At 45.6% G+C, this 19,420-nt stretch overlaps 1 protein-coding gene and 1 pseudogene across 3 annotated transcripts in view; one reads left to right on the plus strand and one right to left on the minus strand.

The window, feature by feature from the left end:
- EZH1 (enhancer of zeste 1 polycomb repressive complex 2 subunit) overlaps positions 1–19,258 on the plus strand; it is a 45,121-nt gene extending 25,863 nt beyond the window's left edge. For all 3 annotated transcript variants that reach the window (XM_031010732.2, XM_031010734.3, XM_055388074.2), the window contains 14 exons: positions 329–431; positions 919–1,082; positions 1,469–1,560; positions 6,139–6,319; positions 7,056–7,252; positions 9,600–9,691; positions 10,618–10,658; positions 11,451–11,576; positions 13,348–13,526; positions 14,345–14,440; positions 14,845–14,926; positions 15,708–15,788; positions 16,567–16,651; positions 16,936–19,258. In XM_031010732.2, coding sequence (XP_030866592.1) covers positions 329–431; positions 919–1,082; positions 1,469–1,560; positions 6,139–6,319; positions 7,056–7,252; positions 9,600–9,691; positions 10,618–10,658; positions 11,451–11,576; positions 13,348–13,526; positions 14,345–14,440; positions 14,845–14,926; positions 15,708–15,788; positions 16,567–16,651; positions 16,936–16,996 — 1,580 coding nt within the window. In that variant the 3' untranslated portion in view covers positions 16,997–19,258. The remainder of the gene's footprint in view (positions 1–328; positions 432–918; positions 1,083–1,468; positions 1,561–6,138; positions 6,320–7,055; positions 7,253–9,599; positions 9,692–10,617; positions 10,659–11,450; positions 11,577–13,347; positions 13,527–14,344; positions 14,441–14,844; positions 14,927–15,707; positions 15,789–16,566; positions 16,652–16,935) is intronic.
- On the minus strand, positions 4,872–5,221 carry LOC115934692 (large ribosomal subunit protein eL34-like; annotated as a pseudogene).
- Positions 19,259–19,420: the final 162 nt, after the last annotated feature.

Raw genomic sequence — 19,420 nt, forward strand, 5'->3', positions numbered from 1 at the left:
CAAACTCCTGGCCTCAAGTGATCCGCTCCCCTCGGCCTCTCAAAGTACTAACTGGGATTACAGGCGTGAGCCACCTCACATCCAGATTCTAATTGGGACTGTGGATTTTGTTGTTAATATGTAGACTACTCTAACTTCCTTATTTACTGGTAGCATATATCAGATAAGTCCAGATAGCACTGATGTTTATATATCTCCAAACAATCAGTGGTTAGGTTAACAAAGCAGCTGTAATCAAAATGCTATGACAAAAGGAAAAAAGATCACACAGATTTGTTTGCGTGTTCTGATAATCGCACTCAGGAGCTTTTTATCATTTCCAATTCAGGCAACAAAAAGAGTTCCAAGAAACAGTTCCCAAATGACATGATCTTCAGTGCAATTGCCTCAATGTTCCCTGAGAATGGTGTCCCAGATGACATGAAGGAGAGGTAGGGAAAGCTGTCCCACTTAGGCCATATACAGAGTGCTCGGACAAAACCTTTATTCCCTCCTAATTTTTGGTTAGTAAAAAGCTTTGTTTATGGTAAGGGCATTATGATTTGCCTGCAATCTGATTATTTCTTGCTTACTCAATTACCTCTAAATGCCCCCCTTACTATATTAAGGGTCATCGTATACTGGCTTTTGAGTGAGTCTGGGCAGAGAACATTTACTCTGCCATTTTTCTGGAGAGTTACTCCAGCACCATCTTAACAAATCCTTCCCCTCCCCTTACTTTCCAACATTTGCCCAACCCAGCATAATTACAATGGTGGACCCACTTTAGTTATCTACCATTCTCTTATCAACCAGACCTATAAAAAACACCCATCCTCCCTTGGCAGACCGTAGGTGAGCTACTGTCAGTACCCAATCTGTATTTCCTCAGTGGAGGCAGTTCCTCGGAGGAACTCTTATCTCTCTTTTCTTAAATAGGTATCGAGAGCTAACAGAGATGTCAGACCCCAATGCACTTCCCCCTCAGTGCACACCCAACATCGATGGCCCCAATGCCAAGTCTGTGCAGCGGGAGCAATCTCTGCACTCCTTCCACACACTTTTTTGCCGGCGCTGCTTTAAATACGACTGCTTCCTTCACCGTGAGTGGGGCTACTCTGTTTGCAATGCTCTCCTCTCTTCCATCCCCAGCCACCATTTCCTTCTCTTTGTTCTGGTTTCTCGTATAGAGTTCCTGGCTTCTGTTCTAATGTTTTACAAAGGGCCAGTTCTATTTTCCCTTGTTCAATTATAGTGCAACATGCTTTGCATGATAGGGACAGACTAACTAGCAACTTATCTGTCCCTCAGTACCTCTTAGCTTTGAAAGCATTGTGTTGATGTCAGAAATGACTGAATTTTGTGCACCCTGATGGTAGCCGTTTATATCGAATTCTAACTCCTACAATAGCTCTCTAATTCACTTTTGTTTCTCCCCATCTTGTCAAGTGGATAGACCACTGGCAACAAGACAGTTTTTGTTTTCCAGCTTTTCATGCCACCCCTAATGTATATAAACGCAAGAATAAAGAAATCAAGATTGAACCAGAACCATGTGGCACAGACTGCTTCCTTTTGCTGGTATGTTCTTAAGCTGTTCTGGCATTATTAACTTCATTGAAGATTGAGCAGGAAATGGTCCTCAGGCTCTCTGCCTCTGGGAACACAAGCCACGTGAGCCAGTACACAGCACTCTGGGGGTCATATAGCACAAATAAAACATGGCTTTTGCTCTTAAGGAGCTCCCCAGTTACTGTGGGACCGCTCTTAAGGAACTCCCCAGACATGGTAGCACTATGAAGTTAGTCTGATGGAGTGCAGATTCGAAGATCATTAAAGGCTTGCCTGCTCTAAATATCATCTGCTTAGATTTCAGAGCCTAAAACTGTATTGTTAGAATTGGAGCAAAATGTATGCTGGGGGGGTGGGTACGCACTCTAGTTTCTTTGCTGTCTTCTTATAAATGCATATAACTATGAGACGAATAGCACGTGATGACACTGATGTCTTGTTGTGATCAACCAGATGGACCGTTCCCTGATGGACAGACCTTAAGAAGCAGCATAAATGGTCTGGCATACCTGTGGGGAAGCCATATATTGAGAGCTAGAAGGAAATAGATCAACTGGACTTGCCAAAGACAAGTTGGGCTTTTTACACAATAGGATGAGCCTAGGCGATGAATAAAATACCTTGATAAAATTTCTGCCACCTATTAAAATTATATTATACAACCAGCCAAGTGCTTTTGGAACCATCTTTAGTGGGATAATAGATGGAAAGATGGTAGAGAATGCATTGGGCACGCATGTGGAAAATGGGCCATACTATAAAAGCAAAAGAATAGACGTTATTGGGTTTATTTTTTCCTAATGTGTATTGACTCCTTCCTATGTGCCAAGTATCGTAGTAGACCCTTAACATACCTTGTCTTATTTTCATCCTATAACAGTGTCATGAGGTAGAGGAAACTGGATTACAGAAGTTATATATTTTGCCTAAAGTTTGTTGATAAGTCAGTGGTATGGCAGCGATGAAATTCAAGTCAGGGTCTAACTCCACAGATCATGCTTTTAAAATTACTCCATGTTTTTCAGCCAGGCATCGTAGTGCACACCTATAATCCCAGCACTTTGGGAGGCTGAGGGAGGTGGATCACCTGAGGTCAGGAGTTTGAGACCAGCCTGGTCAACATGGAAAAACCCTGTCTCTACTGAAAATACAAAATTAACCAGGTGTGGTGGCGCACGCCTGTAATCCCAGCTACTCAGGAGGCTGAGACAGGAAAATTGCTTGAACCCAGGAGGTGGAGGCTGCAGTGAGCCGAGATCACGCCACTGTACTCCAGCCTGGGTGAGATAGTGAGATTCCATCTCAAAAAAAAAAATAATAAAATGAAATTACTTCATGCTTAAAAAAAATATATACCATGTTATGTCAACATACCAGCATTTATATAAGTCAAAAGGGCATTGCCCTTCTCACAGGAGTCACCTTGATACCCTGTACATGTATTACAAAGATGCTGCCAATGCCTGAAATGTATGCATGTTTAACTTACAGAGATAATGTATGCACAATTTTTCTTTTATTGTGTTTTAGGTTTGAGTGCATATTAAATATAATGCTGGACTATTTTCCCCCAACTGTTTACTAAGAACATTTTCAATCATGCAGAGTTGAAAGATACCTTCTTCCTGGATTTGATAACATTTTTTTCTGTATCTCCTTTCTCCATAAATTTGCGTATGTGTATCTTTTGCTGAACCATTTGACAATAAGTTGCAGACATTGTGATGCTCATTTGGTAAATGTTTCAGCATAAAGACATTCTCTTACATAACCACATTATTATACCTAGGACAATTAATAAAAATTGTATAGTATCCTCTATTACCCATTCTATTAATATATTTAATTTTTTTTTCAGCTGTACCAAGAATAGATATTTTTGTGTTTTGTTTTGTTTTGTTTCCAAACCAAGATCATCCAGTCAGGCATCATATTTGGTTATTATGCCCTTTTTTTTTTTTTTTTTTTTGAGACGGAGTTTCACTCTTGTTGCCCAGGGTGGAGTGCAATGGTGCAATCTCGGCTCACCACAATCTCCACCTCCCGGGTTCAAACGATTCTCCTGCCTCAGCCTCCCAAGTAGCTGGGATTACAGGCATGTGCCACCACGCCCAGCTAATTTTTGTGTTTTTAGTAGAGACAGGGTTTCTCCGTGTTGGTCAGGCTGGTCTCGAACTCCCAACCTCAGGTGATCAGACTGCCTGGCCTCCCAAAGTACTGGGATTACAGGCGTAATAAGGCGCCCGGCCTTGTTATGTCTTTTTACTCGTTTTTAATCTCAAATAATTCTATCACTTTTAAAATCTTTTTAAAAGTTCCAGGCTGGTTGTCTTGTAGGATTACCCACATCCTGGATTCATCTGTTGTTTTTTCACAGTGTCATTTCTGTGTTCTTCTGTCTCCTCTTTCTTATAACCTAGAAATTAGGTCTGGAAACTTGATTTTATTTATGTTAAAATGTTTGGCCATTATATTAAAATGGTGGCTCATGCCTGTAATCCCAGCAATTTGGGGGGGCTGAAGCATGTGGATAGCTTGAGCCTAGGAGTTCGAGACCAGCCTGGGCAACATGGCAAAACCCCGTGTCTATAAAAAATACAAAAATTAGCTGGACTGGACTTGGGAGGCTGAGGTGGGAGGATCAGTTGAGCCTAGAAGGTCAAGGCTGCAGTGAGCTGAGATCATGCTACTGTACTCACCTGGGTGACAGAGCAAGACCTTGTCTCAAAAAAAAATATATATATATAAAAATACATATAATCTATAATATATTATATATAAATACATATAATCTATAATATATATTATATATAAATACATATAATCTATAATATATAATATATAAATATAATCTATAATATATAATATATAAATACATATAACTATTATATATAATATATAAATACATATAATCTATAATATATAAATACATGTAATATATAGTATATAAATACATATATAATATATAAATTATATTTACATAAATTATATATATTTATATATTTTATATTTATATAAATTATATATAAATATATTTTATATTTATATAATTATATAATATAATACATATTATATATTATATATAAAAATATATATAATATATAAAAATTATATGTAAATATATATAAATGTTTAAAATAGTATAAGTGGTACTGTATACTTCACACACAGCATAGGCACATAATATCAGGTTCAGTTAATTTTGAAACTTCTCTTTTGGAATTTCCTTTAGGCCTTACTGTATATTATTCCAAATTCCAAATACCCTTAATGATAGTTAACCTTTATTTTTTTTTCATTTTTATTACTCAACTTCATTTTTAAATTGAGCTTTCTGACTCTGCTTGTGCCTTCAACACTTTCACAACAATTTTCTGCTGCTTGCTAAGGAAAGCACACTTGCTCCTGCACCAATACATTCAGCACATACGGATCCACCATAGGCCCTGCTGACATGCTTTTTTGTTTTGGACAATCTCATAGGAACTTTAGGTCTCATAGCACAAACCCCCCGAAGTCTGCTGGGCACACACCACATGCAGATTTCAGTGCTTTCCCAACCCTCTTGGTATAAAGGTAATCAATTCTATTACCAGGGGCTCAGGACAGCCTAGTTTTGTTAAAAGCTATATTGTAGGAAAGCCTACATGTATGTCAAATGCTGGACCATTCTGAGTGCCTCTAGACAATGTCACTGGAAGATAAACCTTTATTTTGTAGAAATAGATTTAGTTTTCAGAAACAGCTAGGAAGTCTTTGAAAACCAAGTCTGATGAGAAAATATCGATGATCTAGGTGAGTGATAATTATTTCATTTTTTAAAAAAGGGGGTGATAGCTGTAAAATAATGAAACAATATTCTTCTGAGTTTCATACACAGATTTGGGAGGAAGTTTCAAAATTAAGTAGTAAGATTGTACAGATTAAGCATTACACATTTTATTAAGGAAACAGAGAAAGTGTGGTAGACTGGAAAGAATAGTGGCCTAGGGAGACAAGGAGCCCTGATTCCTATACCCCTCTGGAACTATTAGCTGCATACTCTCAAGCTAGTTTCTTCCCCTCTCTGAATCTCATTTCTTCATCCATAGGAGAATGTGTTCTCAAATTCCAAACAAGTAACACGCAAGTTAATTTTAGATACAACTCACTGGAAAATTGAAGACACAGATGCATAGATTATATCTTTTTTAAGATTATAGGACATTAGCTGGGCATGGTGGCATGTGCGTGTGGTCCTAGTTACTTGGGAGGCTGAGGCAAGGGAATCACTTGAGCCCAGGAATTCGAGGCTGCAGTGAGCAGGCCTCTGCACTCCATCCTGGGCAAGAGAGAGAGACCCTGTCTCAAAAAAACAAACAAACAAACAAACAAAAAAACATTATAGGACAACTCTTTTGTGAAAAAGTATGTAAGTTTTGTTAAGCAGCTCTCATTGTTATATGATCATACTTATTATATGGTACAGAGAAAAAGAAAAGACACTATTATTGTAGACAGATGTTGTAAAGATGAAAGTCTGTGATGATGAGATCAATATGGTGATGGGCCTGTTCCTATTTCCTGTCTGTAATGTGTCCACTGCAGGAAGGAGCAAAGGAGTATGCCATGCTCCACAACCCCCGCTCCAAGTGCTCTGGTCGTCGCCGGAGAAGGCACCACATAGTCAGTGCTTCCTGCTCCAATGCCTCATCCTCTGCTGTGGCTGAGACTAAAGAAGGAGACAGTGACAGGGACACAAGCAATGACTGGGCCTCCAGTTCTTCAGGTACGATGAACAGAAAATGAAGACTTTTTCTTTCCATGCAAGGACTCTGGTAAACCCAGGATCACTGCCTGACACTTAACTTTACTACCTCTTAAAAATTATAAATTCTTTCTGCAAATTTTGTAAACAGTAAAGATGGGGAATATTTTCTTTTCTTTTCTTTTCTTTCTTTTTTTTTTTTTTTGAAACAGTCTCTCGCTTTTTTGCCCAGGCTGGAGTGCAGTGGTGCTATCTTGGCTCACTGCAACCTCCACCTCCCAGGTTCAAGCAATTCTCCTGCCTCAGCCTCCCAAGTAGTTGGGATTACAGGTGCCTGCCACCACACCCGGCTAATTTTTATATTTTTAGTAGAGACGGGGTTTCGCCATGTTGGCCAGGCTGGTCTTGAACTTCTGACCTCAGGTGATCCGCCTGCCTCGGCGTCCTAAAGTGCTGGGATTACAGGCGTGAGCCACCCTGCCTGGCTAATTTTTGTATTTTTAGTAGAGACAGGGTTTCGCCATGTTGCCCAGGCTGGTCTTGAACTCCTGAGCTCAAGCAATCCACCCACCTCGGCCTCCCAAAATGCAGGGATTACAGGCGTGAGCCACCATGCCTGGCCTAAAGTTAGGGAATATTTTCATTCCTAACTATTCTACCTTTTAAAGTAGAATGAAGTACTTCTGAGTTTGTGACAAACTGCTGATGACAACTGCATTCTACCTTCTTCTGATTCTGTTATTTCTTCCCTTCTCAGAGGCTAACTCTCGCTGTCAGACTCCCACAAAACAGAAGGCTAGTCCAGCCCCACCTCAACTCTGCGTAGTGGAAGCACCCTCGGAGCCTGTGGAATGGACTGGGGCTGAAGAATCTCTTTTTCGAGTCTTCCATGGCACCTACTTCAACAACTTCTGTTCAATAGCCAGGCTTCTGGGGACCAAGACGTGCAAGCAGGTACCATCTGGAAGCAGCAGAACAAATGGGCCCCTCCTTTCACGCGTTGCTCTGTCCAGCCCTTTGCCATCTTACCAGGCTGTGTGTCTGGGTCTGGAGAGAAGTTGTCTTAAGTTCAGTCCCTGATGAGCCTGTGCTTCTGTGAGTTTCCCAAACATGGCCCTTCTGCAAGTGCCAGGCCTAATGATGTTTGGGGACCCGCCTCCTCCTTGCTGAATGCTCATTTCTGTCTGGACTGTATTTAATGCTTCTGGGTCCTACACTCTTTCGCTTCTTTTTTTTGGCTCTGGCCTCCTTTCTAAATGTGTACCCCTTTCCCAGAAGGGACTCCCAGGTCTTTCTGTGGCTCTTTTTAATGAGCACACTGCTGCTGCTGCTGCAGCTGCTGCTCCCTCCACCACTCCGCCAGCCTCTTCAGTCATTTTATTCTCCACATTTTCTATCACTAGATTATCTTTATTTTGTCTTTGAGACAGGGTTTCACTGTGTCGCCCAGGCTGGAGTGCAGTGGCATGATCATAGCTCACTGCAACCTCTGCCTCCTGGGCTCAAGCAGTCCTCTCCCCTCAGCCAAGCAAGTAGCAAGGGACTACAGGTGCAGGCCACTATGCCCAGCTAATTTTTTTTTTTTTTGAGACAGAATCTCGCTCTGTTGCCCAGGCTGTAGTGGTGCAGTGGCATAATCTTGGTTCACTGCAACCTCCGCCTCCCAAGTTCAAGTGATTCTTCTGCCTCATCCTCCCAAGCAGCTGGGATTACAGGTGCCCACCACCACACCCAGCTAATTTTTTTTGTTTTGTTTTTTTGAGACGGAGTCTCGGTCTGTTGCCCAGGCTGGAGTGCAGTGGCATGATCTCAGCTCACTGCAGCCTCCGCCTCCCAGGTTCAAGTGATTCTTCTGCCACAGCCTCCCAAGTAGCTGGGATTACAGGTGTGCACCACCACGCCCGGCTAATTTTGTATTTGTAATAGAGACGGGGTTTCACCATGTTGGCCAGGCTGGTCTCAAACTCCTGACCTCAGGTGATCCACCCGCCTCGGCCTCCCAAAGTGCTGGGATTACAGGCATGAGCCAATGTGCCTGGCCATTTTTGTATTTTTTTTTAGTAGAGATGGGGTTTCACCATGTTGGCCAGGCTGGTCTCAAACTCCTGACCTCAAGTGATTGGCCCAGGAAAAGACAGGAAAAGACCACAGTGAGAAGACAGACTGAAGAACAGGGACAGGGAGGCAGGTGTCAGGGCCAGCATGTCCAACAGGAAAGGAACCCCAATGCTTTGGCTTTCTACCTTCTGGAGGAGACTCTGTGGCCTCTTCTTCATGCTTCCTGTACTGAGAACAATTAATAGAACCATGGACTGGGCAAGGTGGCTCACACCTAGAATTCCAGTGCTTTGGGAAGCCATGGTGGGAGGATCGCTTGAAGCCAGGATTTCAGGACCAGTGTGGGCAACAAAATGAGACCCTGTTTCTACAAAAAAAAAAAAAAAAAAAAAAAAAAGCCATGTACCTGTAGTCCTAGTACTCAGGAGGCTGAGGTGGGAAGATGGCTTGAGCCCAGGAGTTCTATACTACAGTGAGCTATGATGGCACCACTGCACTCCAGCCTGGCCAAGAGTATGAGACCCTCTCTCTAAAAAAAAAAAAAAAAAAAAAAAACAAAAACAGAACCATGAGCTGAAGTGCCCTTTGCTTTCATTTTGGAGCTCATACCTGTTTCCCTGATCACAGGTTCTCAACGTAACCATCTATGGATTTGTATGCAAGAATGTTCTTGTCTGTATTTTCCTGAGAATATTTACAGTTTTCAAAGATCCCCCACAAAGGGCCAATAGCCCCAACAAAGAAAAGGAAAAACTAAAAACCAGTGCTTTAAGAGAAAAAACACATCCTATTGAAATGGCCAAGACTCCGGTATCTTTATACTGACAGAGGGAGCTAATATTTAGCCCACTGAAACCATTCCTGTCCTGTCCTGTCCTGCCTTACACTCAGTTACACAAGGCACAGAGTTGCCCTTCCTAAAAAGAAGAAGATACTGTTGGTCACAGTCAGCCCACTCTTCTACCCGTGGCTTGGTAGAAAGAGTAGTAGGTGACAGCTTCTGACCAGGGGCGGTATTACTGTGCTCAGTATTTCTCCTTTCCTGAATCAGGATAAATAATTAGGAATGAACTTCAGAGCCAGTAACCCAATGTCCCAGTGGCACTCTGTCTCTCCCTGACTGATGAGAGGCTTGGTCAGCTGCCTGAGTTTCTCAGAACCCTCCCAAGGCCAGCACCCAGCTGGGCCACTTACCTGACCCCCTTGCTCGAGGAGTGACAGGCCCGTTGGATTTCTCTTCCAGGTCTTTCAGTTTGCAGTCAAAGAATCACTTATCCTGAAGCTGCCAACAGATGAGCTCATGAACCCCTCACAGAAGAAGAAAAGAAAGCACAGGCAAGGGTTGGACAAAGTGTTTTGTTTTACAGCCAGGCTGTTCCCTGTGCTCTGACCTCCCCTTGGAGTTCCCATCTGCCTCCCTCTTTAGCAACCGCACAGGCTGTGTGAGCCCATCAGCTGGGCATCACATGACTGAAGGCCAGCCTCCTGAGTGCTCCCTGAGGGTCTGTGCCTTGGATCAGCCCTCTTCTTGTCCCCCAGTGCTGTGGACCATAACTGTCTGTTTTTCTATTTAAGCTTCTGGCCAATAGGACATGAGCTGGCCTCATGGCTCCACCCTGAAGCCATTTCTCCTTGTTGGTTTTGTTACCACCGTACCCATTTCTCAACTCTGATCAGAGTTTATTTATTTGTTTGGTTTGTGTTGTTTTTCTGAGTTACATGATAGCCTTTACTTAGGTTGGAAGTTTTTAAAAAAATTCTGCACCCTGGCTCTGTTCCCTAGTGACTATCACCTGTCAGAGGAAGGAGCTGACACCACTTCTAGATACAGAAGGAAATCCCTGTGGCTCCTCCCTTTCAGTTCTTTCGGAGAAAATTCCTGAAAGGCCTTCCCACCTCCCCATCTTGAAACTCCCCCATATCTCCACCTCCACAAAGACAAAGGGAGAGATTTGGAGAGAAACAATAGCTTTATAATAGACCAATAGGCTTGGGCTTTCTTTTATTTCTGTGTTGTGTTCTTTTATGTTATTTGCTTGTTTGGGAGGGGTTGTGTTTAAGTTTAAATCTTGTAGCACAGGCCAGCTGGATTTAGGATGGACTCTAGTTTCTGTGTACCAAAGTCGTCCTGTTGAGGGGTTTGGGAAGATACTCCCCAGTCATCAAACACAGTCCCTCAGAGCAAGTCACGTTGTCATTTACCTGCATTTGCAGAGCTCCCTAGGGCCGTGACTGAGACCTGTCCTTCCTGTCTTTTTCAGATTGTGGGCTGCACACTGCAGGAAGATTCAGCTGAAGAAAGGTAAGTTCTACCAGGGCATTCTTCAGCAGTTCAGCTGGAGGCCTCACTCTGTGGTCATCACCCTACCCCACCTCCAGCTGCACTTGTTGACCCTGTGCCACTTCCGCAGATTGCAGAATTCTCTGCAGCAACTGAGAACAGCTGAGCCTGTCACTGCAACTGAGAAGACCTCTTAGGAGGTAACATTAAGGGCCTTGTGGTCTGTGATTTTTCTTTTTTTTGAGATGGAGCCTCGCTCTGTCACCCAGGCTGGAGTGCAGTGGCACAATCTTGGCTCACTGCAACCTCCGCCTCCTGGGTTCAAGCAATTCTCCTGCCTCAGCTTCCCGAGTAGCTGGGATTACAGGCATGTACCACCATGCCTGGCTAATTTTTGTATTTTTAGTAGAGACGGGGTTTCACCATGTTGGCCAGGCTGGTCTCGAACTCCTGACCTCAAATGATCCACCTGCCTCGGCCTCGCAAAGTGCTGGGATTACAGGTGTGAGCCACTGCGCCTGGCCAGTATGTGACTTTTCTAGTGTGCCATTTGCTAGGTTCCAGACCTCATTTAATGTTTAGAATAGCTTCCCTGTTTTCCCAGACCATCTCCACACCCTCCCCACAAAGCAGATCACCCCACTGCAGCTTATGAACAACGGTCATCCCTGTCTTCTCACTTCAGGTGCTAAATGTGTGTCCAAGGAGATTGTTAGGACCAGCCTCCTCTGAATCAGGGCAGCTGACTACTTGGGAGGGAAGACAGCTGGACAGTATGGTCACAGCAGCATCCTCCTCTGTTTTCTTTCCTAGATAACTCTTCCACACAAGTGTACAACTACCAACCCTGCGACCACCCAGACCGCCCCTGTGACAGCACCTGCCCCTGCATCATGACTCAGAATTTCTGTGAGAAGTTCTGCCAGTGCAACCCAGACTGTAAGTGTGCTACATTTTCTGTATAGTCTACCAAAACAGTTGGCTCCAGTGTGCCCTAGGCTTGCCCCATTCCTGTGCCCTTTACTGCTTATGGCCTTCTGATATCCTCTTTGCTGTGTTTTAGGGATTCTACAAATGAAATAAGTGCATGAGATCTGGGAGAGTCGTTTCTGGAAAACGTTTAAGTTCATGATTCTAAAAGCAGCAATTACACAGAAATCAGATACTTTCCCAACTTTGTCTTCTAGGGGAGAATTAAGAAATGTGGGGGGCAGCAGGCGCAGTCACTCACGCCTGTAATCCCAGCACTTTGGGTGGGCGGATCACTTGAGGTCAGGAGTTCAAGACCAGCGTGGCCAACATGGCGAAACCTCATCTCTACTAAAAATAAAAAAATTAGGCCAGGTGTGGTGGCTCATGCCTATAATCCCAGCACTTGGAAGGCCAAGTCGGGCAGATCACTTAAGGTCAGGACTCAAGACCAGCCTGGCCAACATGGTGAACCCCGTCTCTACTAAGAATACAAAAATTAGCCAGACATGGTGGTGCATGCTTGTAGTCCTAGCTACTTGGGAGGCTGAGGCACAAGAATTGCTTGAACCCAGGGGGCAGAGGCTGCAGTGAGCCAAGATTGTGCCACTGCACTCCAGCCTGGGCAACAGAGCAAGACTCTGTCTCAAAAAGAAAAGAAATGTGGGACTCTTTTTTTTTTTTTAAGTTACAGCCCCAGTTTCCCTTTTCTGAATACTGTTTTAAAAAATTTTTTATTCAGATATTTTTTGTTTGTGATTCTGTGTATGTCTATTTTCATTTCATAGCTGGAGTTTTAATATCAGGTAGAAGACAGGGGCCTGGATGTCAGCAGAGACATCCGGGTACTTATCTTTTACTTCTTATCCCACCATGCCCTTCCCAACTCAAAGCTGAGCAGTTTGATGGCAGTCCCCACAGCTTGCAGAACTTGGTGCCCAGGCAGTTTTGCTGGAGGAAATACCTCCTAACCCATAGCAGATAGTGATCTTAGCCGCAGCAGAGAAGTGGTTGCGCTGGGTTGGGCAGTGGGTGGAGAAGGATGGCATAGAACGGATGCATTCTGTTCTCAAAATGATACTTGTTTTGATGGTGACAATTTACCAGTGAAATGCACTGATTTCATATGCTCTGGGGTACTCTCCACCTCAGTGGGAGGGAGAGGATTGTTGGGGAATCTCTAGGGGACACTTCTTATTAGTATACCTGCTTTTTTTTTTATTTTTTAAATTTTTTTGAGACAGGATCTCAGCTCTGTTGCTCAGGCTGGAGAGAAGTGGCACAATTATGGCTCACTGCAGCCTCAACCTCCCTGGCTCAAGCCATTCATCCCCCAACATCCATCAAGCCTGGGACTACAGGCAGGTGTCACCACACATGGCTATTTTTTTTTTTTAATTTTTTTGTGGAGACAGGATCTCCCTATGTTGCCCAGCCTGGTTTTGAACTCCTGGGCTCAGGTGATTCTCCTGCCTTGGCCTCCCAAAGTGCTGGGATTACAGGCATGAGCCACCATGCTTGACCACACCTGCTTTTTTGACTCGAAGGCATGAATGTTGGGAAGCACTCAGTTTTCTATGGACAAAACTTGTATATTTGATTATTGGGAAGGGAACTTCCTCTTATTTTGCCAAACATCCTTGAACACAAAAAATTTACTTCTTTGCTGTCCCTTGAGTCAACCACAAGCCCCAGTATTAGCTTATTTCCCTTCTAAGACTTACCTGTCTTCCCTTCCCAGGTCAGAATCGTTTCCCTGGCTGTCGCTGTAAGACCCAGTGCAATACCAAGCAATGTCCTTGCTATCTGGCAGTGCGAGAATGTGACCCTGACCTGTGTCTCACCTGTGGGGCCTCAGAGCACTGGGACTGCAAGGTGGTTTCCTGTAAAAACTGCAGCATCCAGCGTGGCCTTAAGAAGGTGAGGCCTTTCCTCAGGACCCCACACCAGATAAAATGGAGGGGGAAGGAAGGAACGGTCCCAAGCATTCTCTTTCCACTGATTCTTTTGAGGCTTTATATGTGAAAGTGCTTGATAAATCCTAAAAGACACATATTTACTGAATTAATAAAGGCTTCAGTCCCAGTAGGGCTTAGAAAAATGGTTCCTGGCCAGGTGTGGTGGCTCACGCCTGTAATCCCAGCACTTTGGGAGGCCGAGGCCAGCGGATCATGAGGTCAAGAGTTCAAGACCAGCCTGGGCAACATGGTGAAACCCTGTCTCTACTAAAAATATAAAAACTAGCCAGGCATGGTGATGCATGCCTGTAATCCCAGCTGCTCAGAAGGCTGAGGTAGGAGAATCGCTTGAACCTGGGAGGTGGAGGTTGCAGCAAGCCGAGATTGCACCACTGCACTCCAGCCTGGGACAGAGTGAGATTCCATCTCCAAAAAGAGAAAGAAAAGTGGTTCCTTGAACTGGCCAGACAAAAAGGAGCTGCGAGGTGTATGCACCTTTGGTGATGTCTATGTTTACCTCACACATCGCAGTGAATTCCTATAAGGCCCAGGAGGGCTCCATGGATAAAGGAAAAGATATCCTATTTCCGTTCGTCACCACCTCCCATTTTCTTTTCTCCCCCAAGCAGAAAAGAATGGGTTAGACCTTTTTCTGCTTTCAGATCCTCTTAACAGTTGCTGGTTCTTTCCACCCCACCCCCACCACACATGTGCACATCCAGCACACACCCCCTACTCATGCACACCCTGTAGTCTGAGACTTGGCCCCCTCTTCCCCAGCACCTGCTGCTGGCCCCCTCTGATGTGGCCGGATGGGGCACCTTCATAAAGGAGTCTGTGCAGAAGAACGAATTCATTTCTGAATACTGTGGTGAGGTGAGTGCTATAGTTTTGGCCCACATTCTTACTCGGGGGAGACTGATGAGAAACTCTGATTTTCTGTGGGCCAGGCTTCTTTGAATTAATCTCTAAATAACTCAGCTGTGTTCTCACGTGGCCTCTTCGGGAGATCCCACAGAACCGTTTGCAGTACTGAAACCACTGTTCAACTCTTTGGCAACTCCAGACGCAAGAGATGAGGGGGGCTCTTTTCAGCCTTAAAACTGGTTGGCCTGGGTGGGAATTGGAACAGCATAACTTGAGCTTGCTCTCTTATGATTCTCATCATGATGCTCAGTAAGCACCCATGTGAGATACCACCCAGCCCTTTCTGGGGGCAGGGTACCATGCCCTGAGCAGGCAGCCTGATACTCCTATTTGTTATTTGTCTATCTCTCTAGCTCATCTCTCAGGATGAGGCTGATCGACGCGGAAAGGTCTATGACAAATACATGTCCAGCTTCCTCTTCAACCTCAATAATGGTATGAAGTCACTTTGTCTCATCCCAAGGTGGTCTTTTTTTTTTTTCTTTTTTTGAGACGGAGTCTTGCTCTGTTGCCCAGGCTGGGGTGCAATGGTGCGATCTTGGCTCACTGCAGCCTCTACCCTCTGCCTCCCAGGTTCAAGTGATTCTCCTGCCTCAGCCTCCCGAGTAGCTGGGACTACAAGCACCTGCCACCATGCCCGGCTAATATTTTTGTATTTTTAGTAGAGACTGGGTTTCACCATGTTGGCCAGGCTGGTATCGAACTCCTGGCCTCAAGTGATCCACCCGCCTCGGCCTCCCAAAGTGCTGGGATTACAGGAGTGAGCCACCGCACTTGGCCCCAAGGTGATCTTTCTACCAGATTGCCCTTGCTGTAGTCCAAGTTTAGATCAGCTCTGAATCTTCCAGCAGATGCATAGAGCAAGGGGGCAGGATCACACTTGGGGATCCCACAGGCCACAGTGCCCTTGCTTTGGAAGAACCTCCATTTCTGGGTTCTGTTTGTAATAGGAGCGCTGAGCATCTTTACCTGAGAAATCTCCCTGCCCAGTAGATGAGAAGATCCATAATTCAAAGAGGGACCCAAAGGGAGTGCTCCCACACAAGGCTGAATTCTGAGGCTGCATGCTTTCCTCTGCTCCTGTTAGCACACTGGGCTTCAACATTCCCATCAGACTAAAGTGTTTCTGTTACCATTTAACTGATTTTAAATTCAAGCTGAGAAGCTGTGGAGTTGCCTGCTGTGCTTATGGTTTTCCTTGATTTACTTTATACAGATTTTGTAGTGGATGCTACTCGGAAAGGAAACAAAATTCGATTTGCAAATCATTCAGTGAATCCCAACTGTTATGCCAAAGGTGAGTCCCAGTAACCTGGGAGGTGGGGTGGGGGATGGATGCCTCTTTACTGTGATTTCCATTCGTTGTTGAACCTTTTCCTTAGCTGAGCTATTTTTTGTCCAAAGATAATCATGATTAATATCTGGTATCATTTTAGGCCCCTCTCAATCTTAGTTTTATAATCTGCTTTTTTCAGCAAATACATTATAAACACTTTCCCACAAACATGATTTAACCAGCCTGAGCAACATAGTGAGACCCATCTCACAAAATAATAATAGGCTGGGTGTGGTGGCTTACGCCTGTAATCCCAGCACTTTGGGAGGCTAAGGCAGGTGGATCACTTGAGGCCAGGAGTTCAAGACCAGCCTAGCCAACATGGTGAAACCCCAACTCTACTAAAAATACAAAAATCAGCTGGGGGGCGTGGTGGTGGGCACCTGTAGTCCCAGCTACTCAGGTGGCTGAGGCACAAGAATCGCTTGAACCCTGGAGGCAGAGGTTGCAATGAGCCAAGATCATGCCACTGCACTCCAGCCTGGGCAACAGAGCAAGACTCTGTCTCAAAAAACAAAACAAAACAAAACAAAAAACCCCACTAATAATAATAATAAAGATAATTTTTCTGCCATAATAACAGATCTAAAAGCATAGAGGCAACTACCTTATTGACTACTTTCTAATTCCATTTGATTCATGTTTTCACTGGGAATTTGGAGAAAATCAACCCAGAAGCCTACTGGTTATTGACTTGGAGTTGGGTAGGAACCTAGCCTCGGGTTTATCCTGCTTGCAGTGGTCATGGTGAATGGAGACCATCGGATTGGGATCTTTGCCAAGAGGGCAATTCAAGCTGGCGAAGAGCTCTTCTTTGATTACAGGTGAGGTGCCAGTAATGGTCCTTGGGATGTGGCCCAGGAATTGGAAAGAGTGGCTGTTGGAATAGATTTGGGGGCTCAGGGAGGGTAATGGGGATGGAGGAGAGAGTCTCCCGGTGAACAAGGCTGTGTTCCTTGTTCTGATATCTGGTGCCTTGCCTCAGAAGTGGGACCATTGTAAACAGCCGTTAAGGAGTGGGAGGGGAAGTGAAACGGGAGGGGACTCCGCCTTTTCAATCACAAAAGTCATGAGAGTAACCTGGTTCCTCCTCCCTGCTCTGGGACAGGTACAGCCAAGCTGATGCTCTCAAGTACGTGGGGATCGAGAGGGAGACCGACGTCCTTTAGCCCTCCCAGGCCCCACGGCAGCACTTATGGTAGCGGCACTGTCTTGGCTTTCGTGCTCACACCACTGCTGCTCGAGTCTCCTGCACTGTGTCTCCCACACTGAGAAACCCCCCAACCCACTCCCTCTGTAGTGAGGCCTCTGCCATGTCCAGAGGGCACAAAACTGTCTCAATGAGAGGGGAGACAGAGGCAGCTAGGGCTGGGTCTCCCAGGACAGAGAGTTACAGAAATGGGAGACTGTTTCTCTGGCCTCAGAGGAAGCGAGCACAGGCTGGGGTGGATGACTTATGCGTGATTTCGTGTTGGCTCCCCAGGCTGTGGCCTCAGGAATCAACTTAGGCAGTTCCCAACAAGCGCTAGCCTGTAATTGTAGCTTTCCACATCAAGAGTCCTTATGTTATTGGGGTGCAGGCAAACCTCTGTGGTCCTAAGACCTGGAGAGGACAGGCTAAGTGAAGTGTGGTCCCTGGAGCCTACAAGTGGTCTGGGTTAGAGGCGAGCCTGGCAGGCAGCACAGACTGAACTCAGAGGTAGACAGGTCACCTTACTACCTCCTCCCTCGTGGCAGGGCTCAAACTGAAAGAGTGTGGGTTCTAAGTACAGGCATTCAAGGCTGGGGGAAGGAAAGCTACGCCATCCTTCCTTGGCCAGAGAGGGAGAACCAGCCAGATGATAGTAGTTAAACTGCTAAGCTTGGGCCCAGGAGGCTTTGAGAAAGCCTTCTCTGTGTACTCTGGAGATAGATGGAGAAGTGTTTTCAGATTCCTGGGAGCAGACGCCAGTGCTCCAGCTCCTCCAAAGTTCTGGCTTAGCAGCTGCAGGCAAGCATTATGCTGCTATTGAAGAAGCATTAGGGGTGTGCCTGGCAGGTGTGAGCACCCTGGCTCACTGGATTTGTGGGTGTTTTCAGGCCTTGCATTCCCCATAGAGGCAAGGCCCAATGGCCAGTGTTGCTTATCGCTTCAGGGTAGGCGGGCACAGGCTTGGACTAGAGAGGAGAAAGATTGGTGTAATCTGCTTTCCTGTCTGTAGTGCCTGCTGTTTGGAAAGGGTGAGTTAGAATATGTTCCAAGGTTGGTGAGGGGCTAAATTGCACGTGTTTAGGCTGGCACCCCGTGTGCAGGGCACACTGGCAGAGGGTATCTGAAGTGGGAGAAGAAGCAGGTAGACCACCTGTCCCAGGCTGTGGTGCCACCCTCTCTGGCATTCATGCAGAGCAAAGCACTTTAACCATTTCTTTTAAAAGGTCTATAGATTGGGGTAGAGTTTGGCCTAAGGTCTCTAGGGTCCCTGCCTAAATCCCACTCCTGAGGGAGGGGGAAGAAGAGAGGGTGGGAGATTCTCCTCCAGTCCTGTCTCATCTCCTGGGAGAGGCAGAGGAGTGAGTTTCACACAGAAGAATTTCATGTGAATGGGGCCAGCAAGAGCTGCCCTGTGTCCATGGTGGGTGTGCCGGGCTGGCTGGGAACAAGGAGCAGTGTGTTGAGTAGAAAGGGTGTGGGCGGGTATAGATTGGCCTGGGAGTGTTACAGTAGGGAGCAGGCTTCTCCCTTCTTTCTGGGACTCAGAGCCCCCCTTCTTCCCACTCCACTTGTTGTCCCATGAAGGAAGAAGTGGGGTTCCTCCTGACCCAGCTGCCTCTTACGGTTTGGTATGGGACATGCACACACACTCACATGCTCTCACTCACCACACTGGAGGGCACACATGCACCCCGCACCCAGCAACTCCTGACAGAAAGCTCCTCCCACCCAAATGGGCCAGGCCCCAGCATGATCCTGAAATCTGCATCCGCCGTGGTTTGTATTCATTGTGCATATCAGGGATACCCTCAAGCTGGACTGTGGGCTCCAAATTACTCATAGAGGAAAAAACCAGAGAAAGATGAAGAGGAGGAGTTAGGTCTATTTGAAATGCCAGGGGCTCGCTCTGAGGAATAGGTGAAAAAAACCTTTTCACCAGCCTTTGAGAGACTAGACTGACCCCACCCTTCCTTCAGTGAGCAGAATCACTGTGGTCAGTCTCCTGTCCCAGCTTCAGTTCATGAATACTCCTGTTCCTCCAGTTTCCCATCCTTTGTCCCTGCTGTCCCCCACTTTTAAAGATGGGTCTCAACCCCTCCCCACCACGTCATGATGGATGGGGCAAGGTGGTGGGGACTAGGGGAGCCTGGTATACATGCGGCTTCATTGCCAATAAATTTCATGCACTTTAAAGTCCTGTGGCTTGTGACCTCTTATCTGAATAAAGTGTTAGAATCCATTTTGGCAACTTGTGTACTGTGTGCTTTGGGGCTGGAAGGATCCAGGGATGGGGTCCAGGAGCAGGTTGGGCCGAAGCATCAGCATTCTGATCCCCACTTACCCACTGAGATCTGGGAAAGGGGGAGATGGGGGGTCTGGCAAGAGCCAGTCAGTCAAGTCC

The sequence above is a fragment of the Gorilla gorilla genome, chromosome 4, assembly GCF_029281585.2.
Source record: "Gorilla gorilla gorilla isolate KB3781 chromosome 4, NHGRI_mGorGor1-v2.1_pri, whole genome shotgun sequence".
Taxonomy (NCBI): domain Eukaryota; kingdom Metazoa; phylum Chordata; class Mammalia; order Primates; family Hominidae; genus Gorilla; species Gorilla gorilla.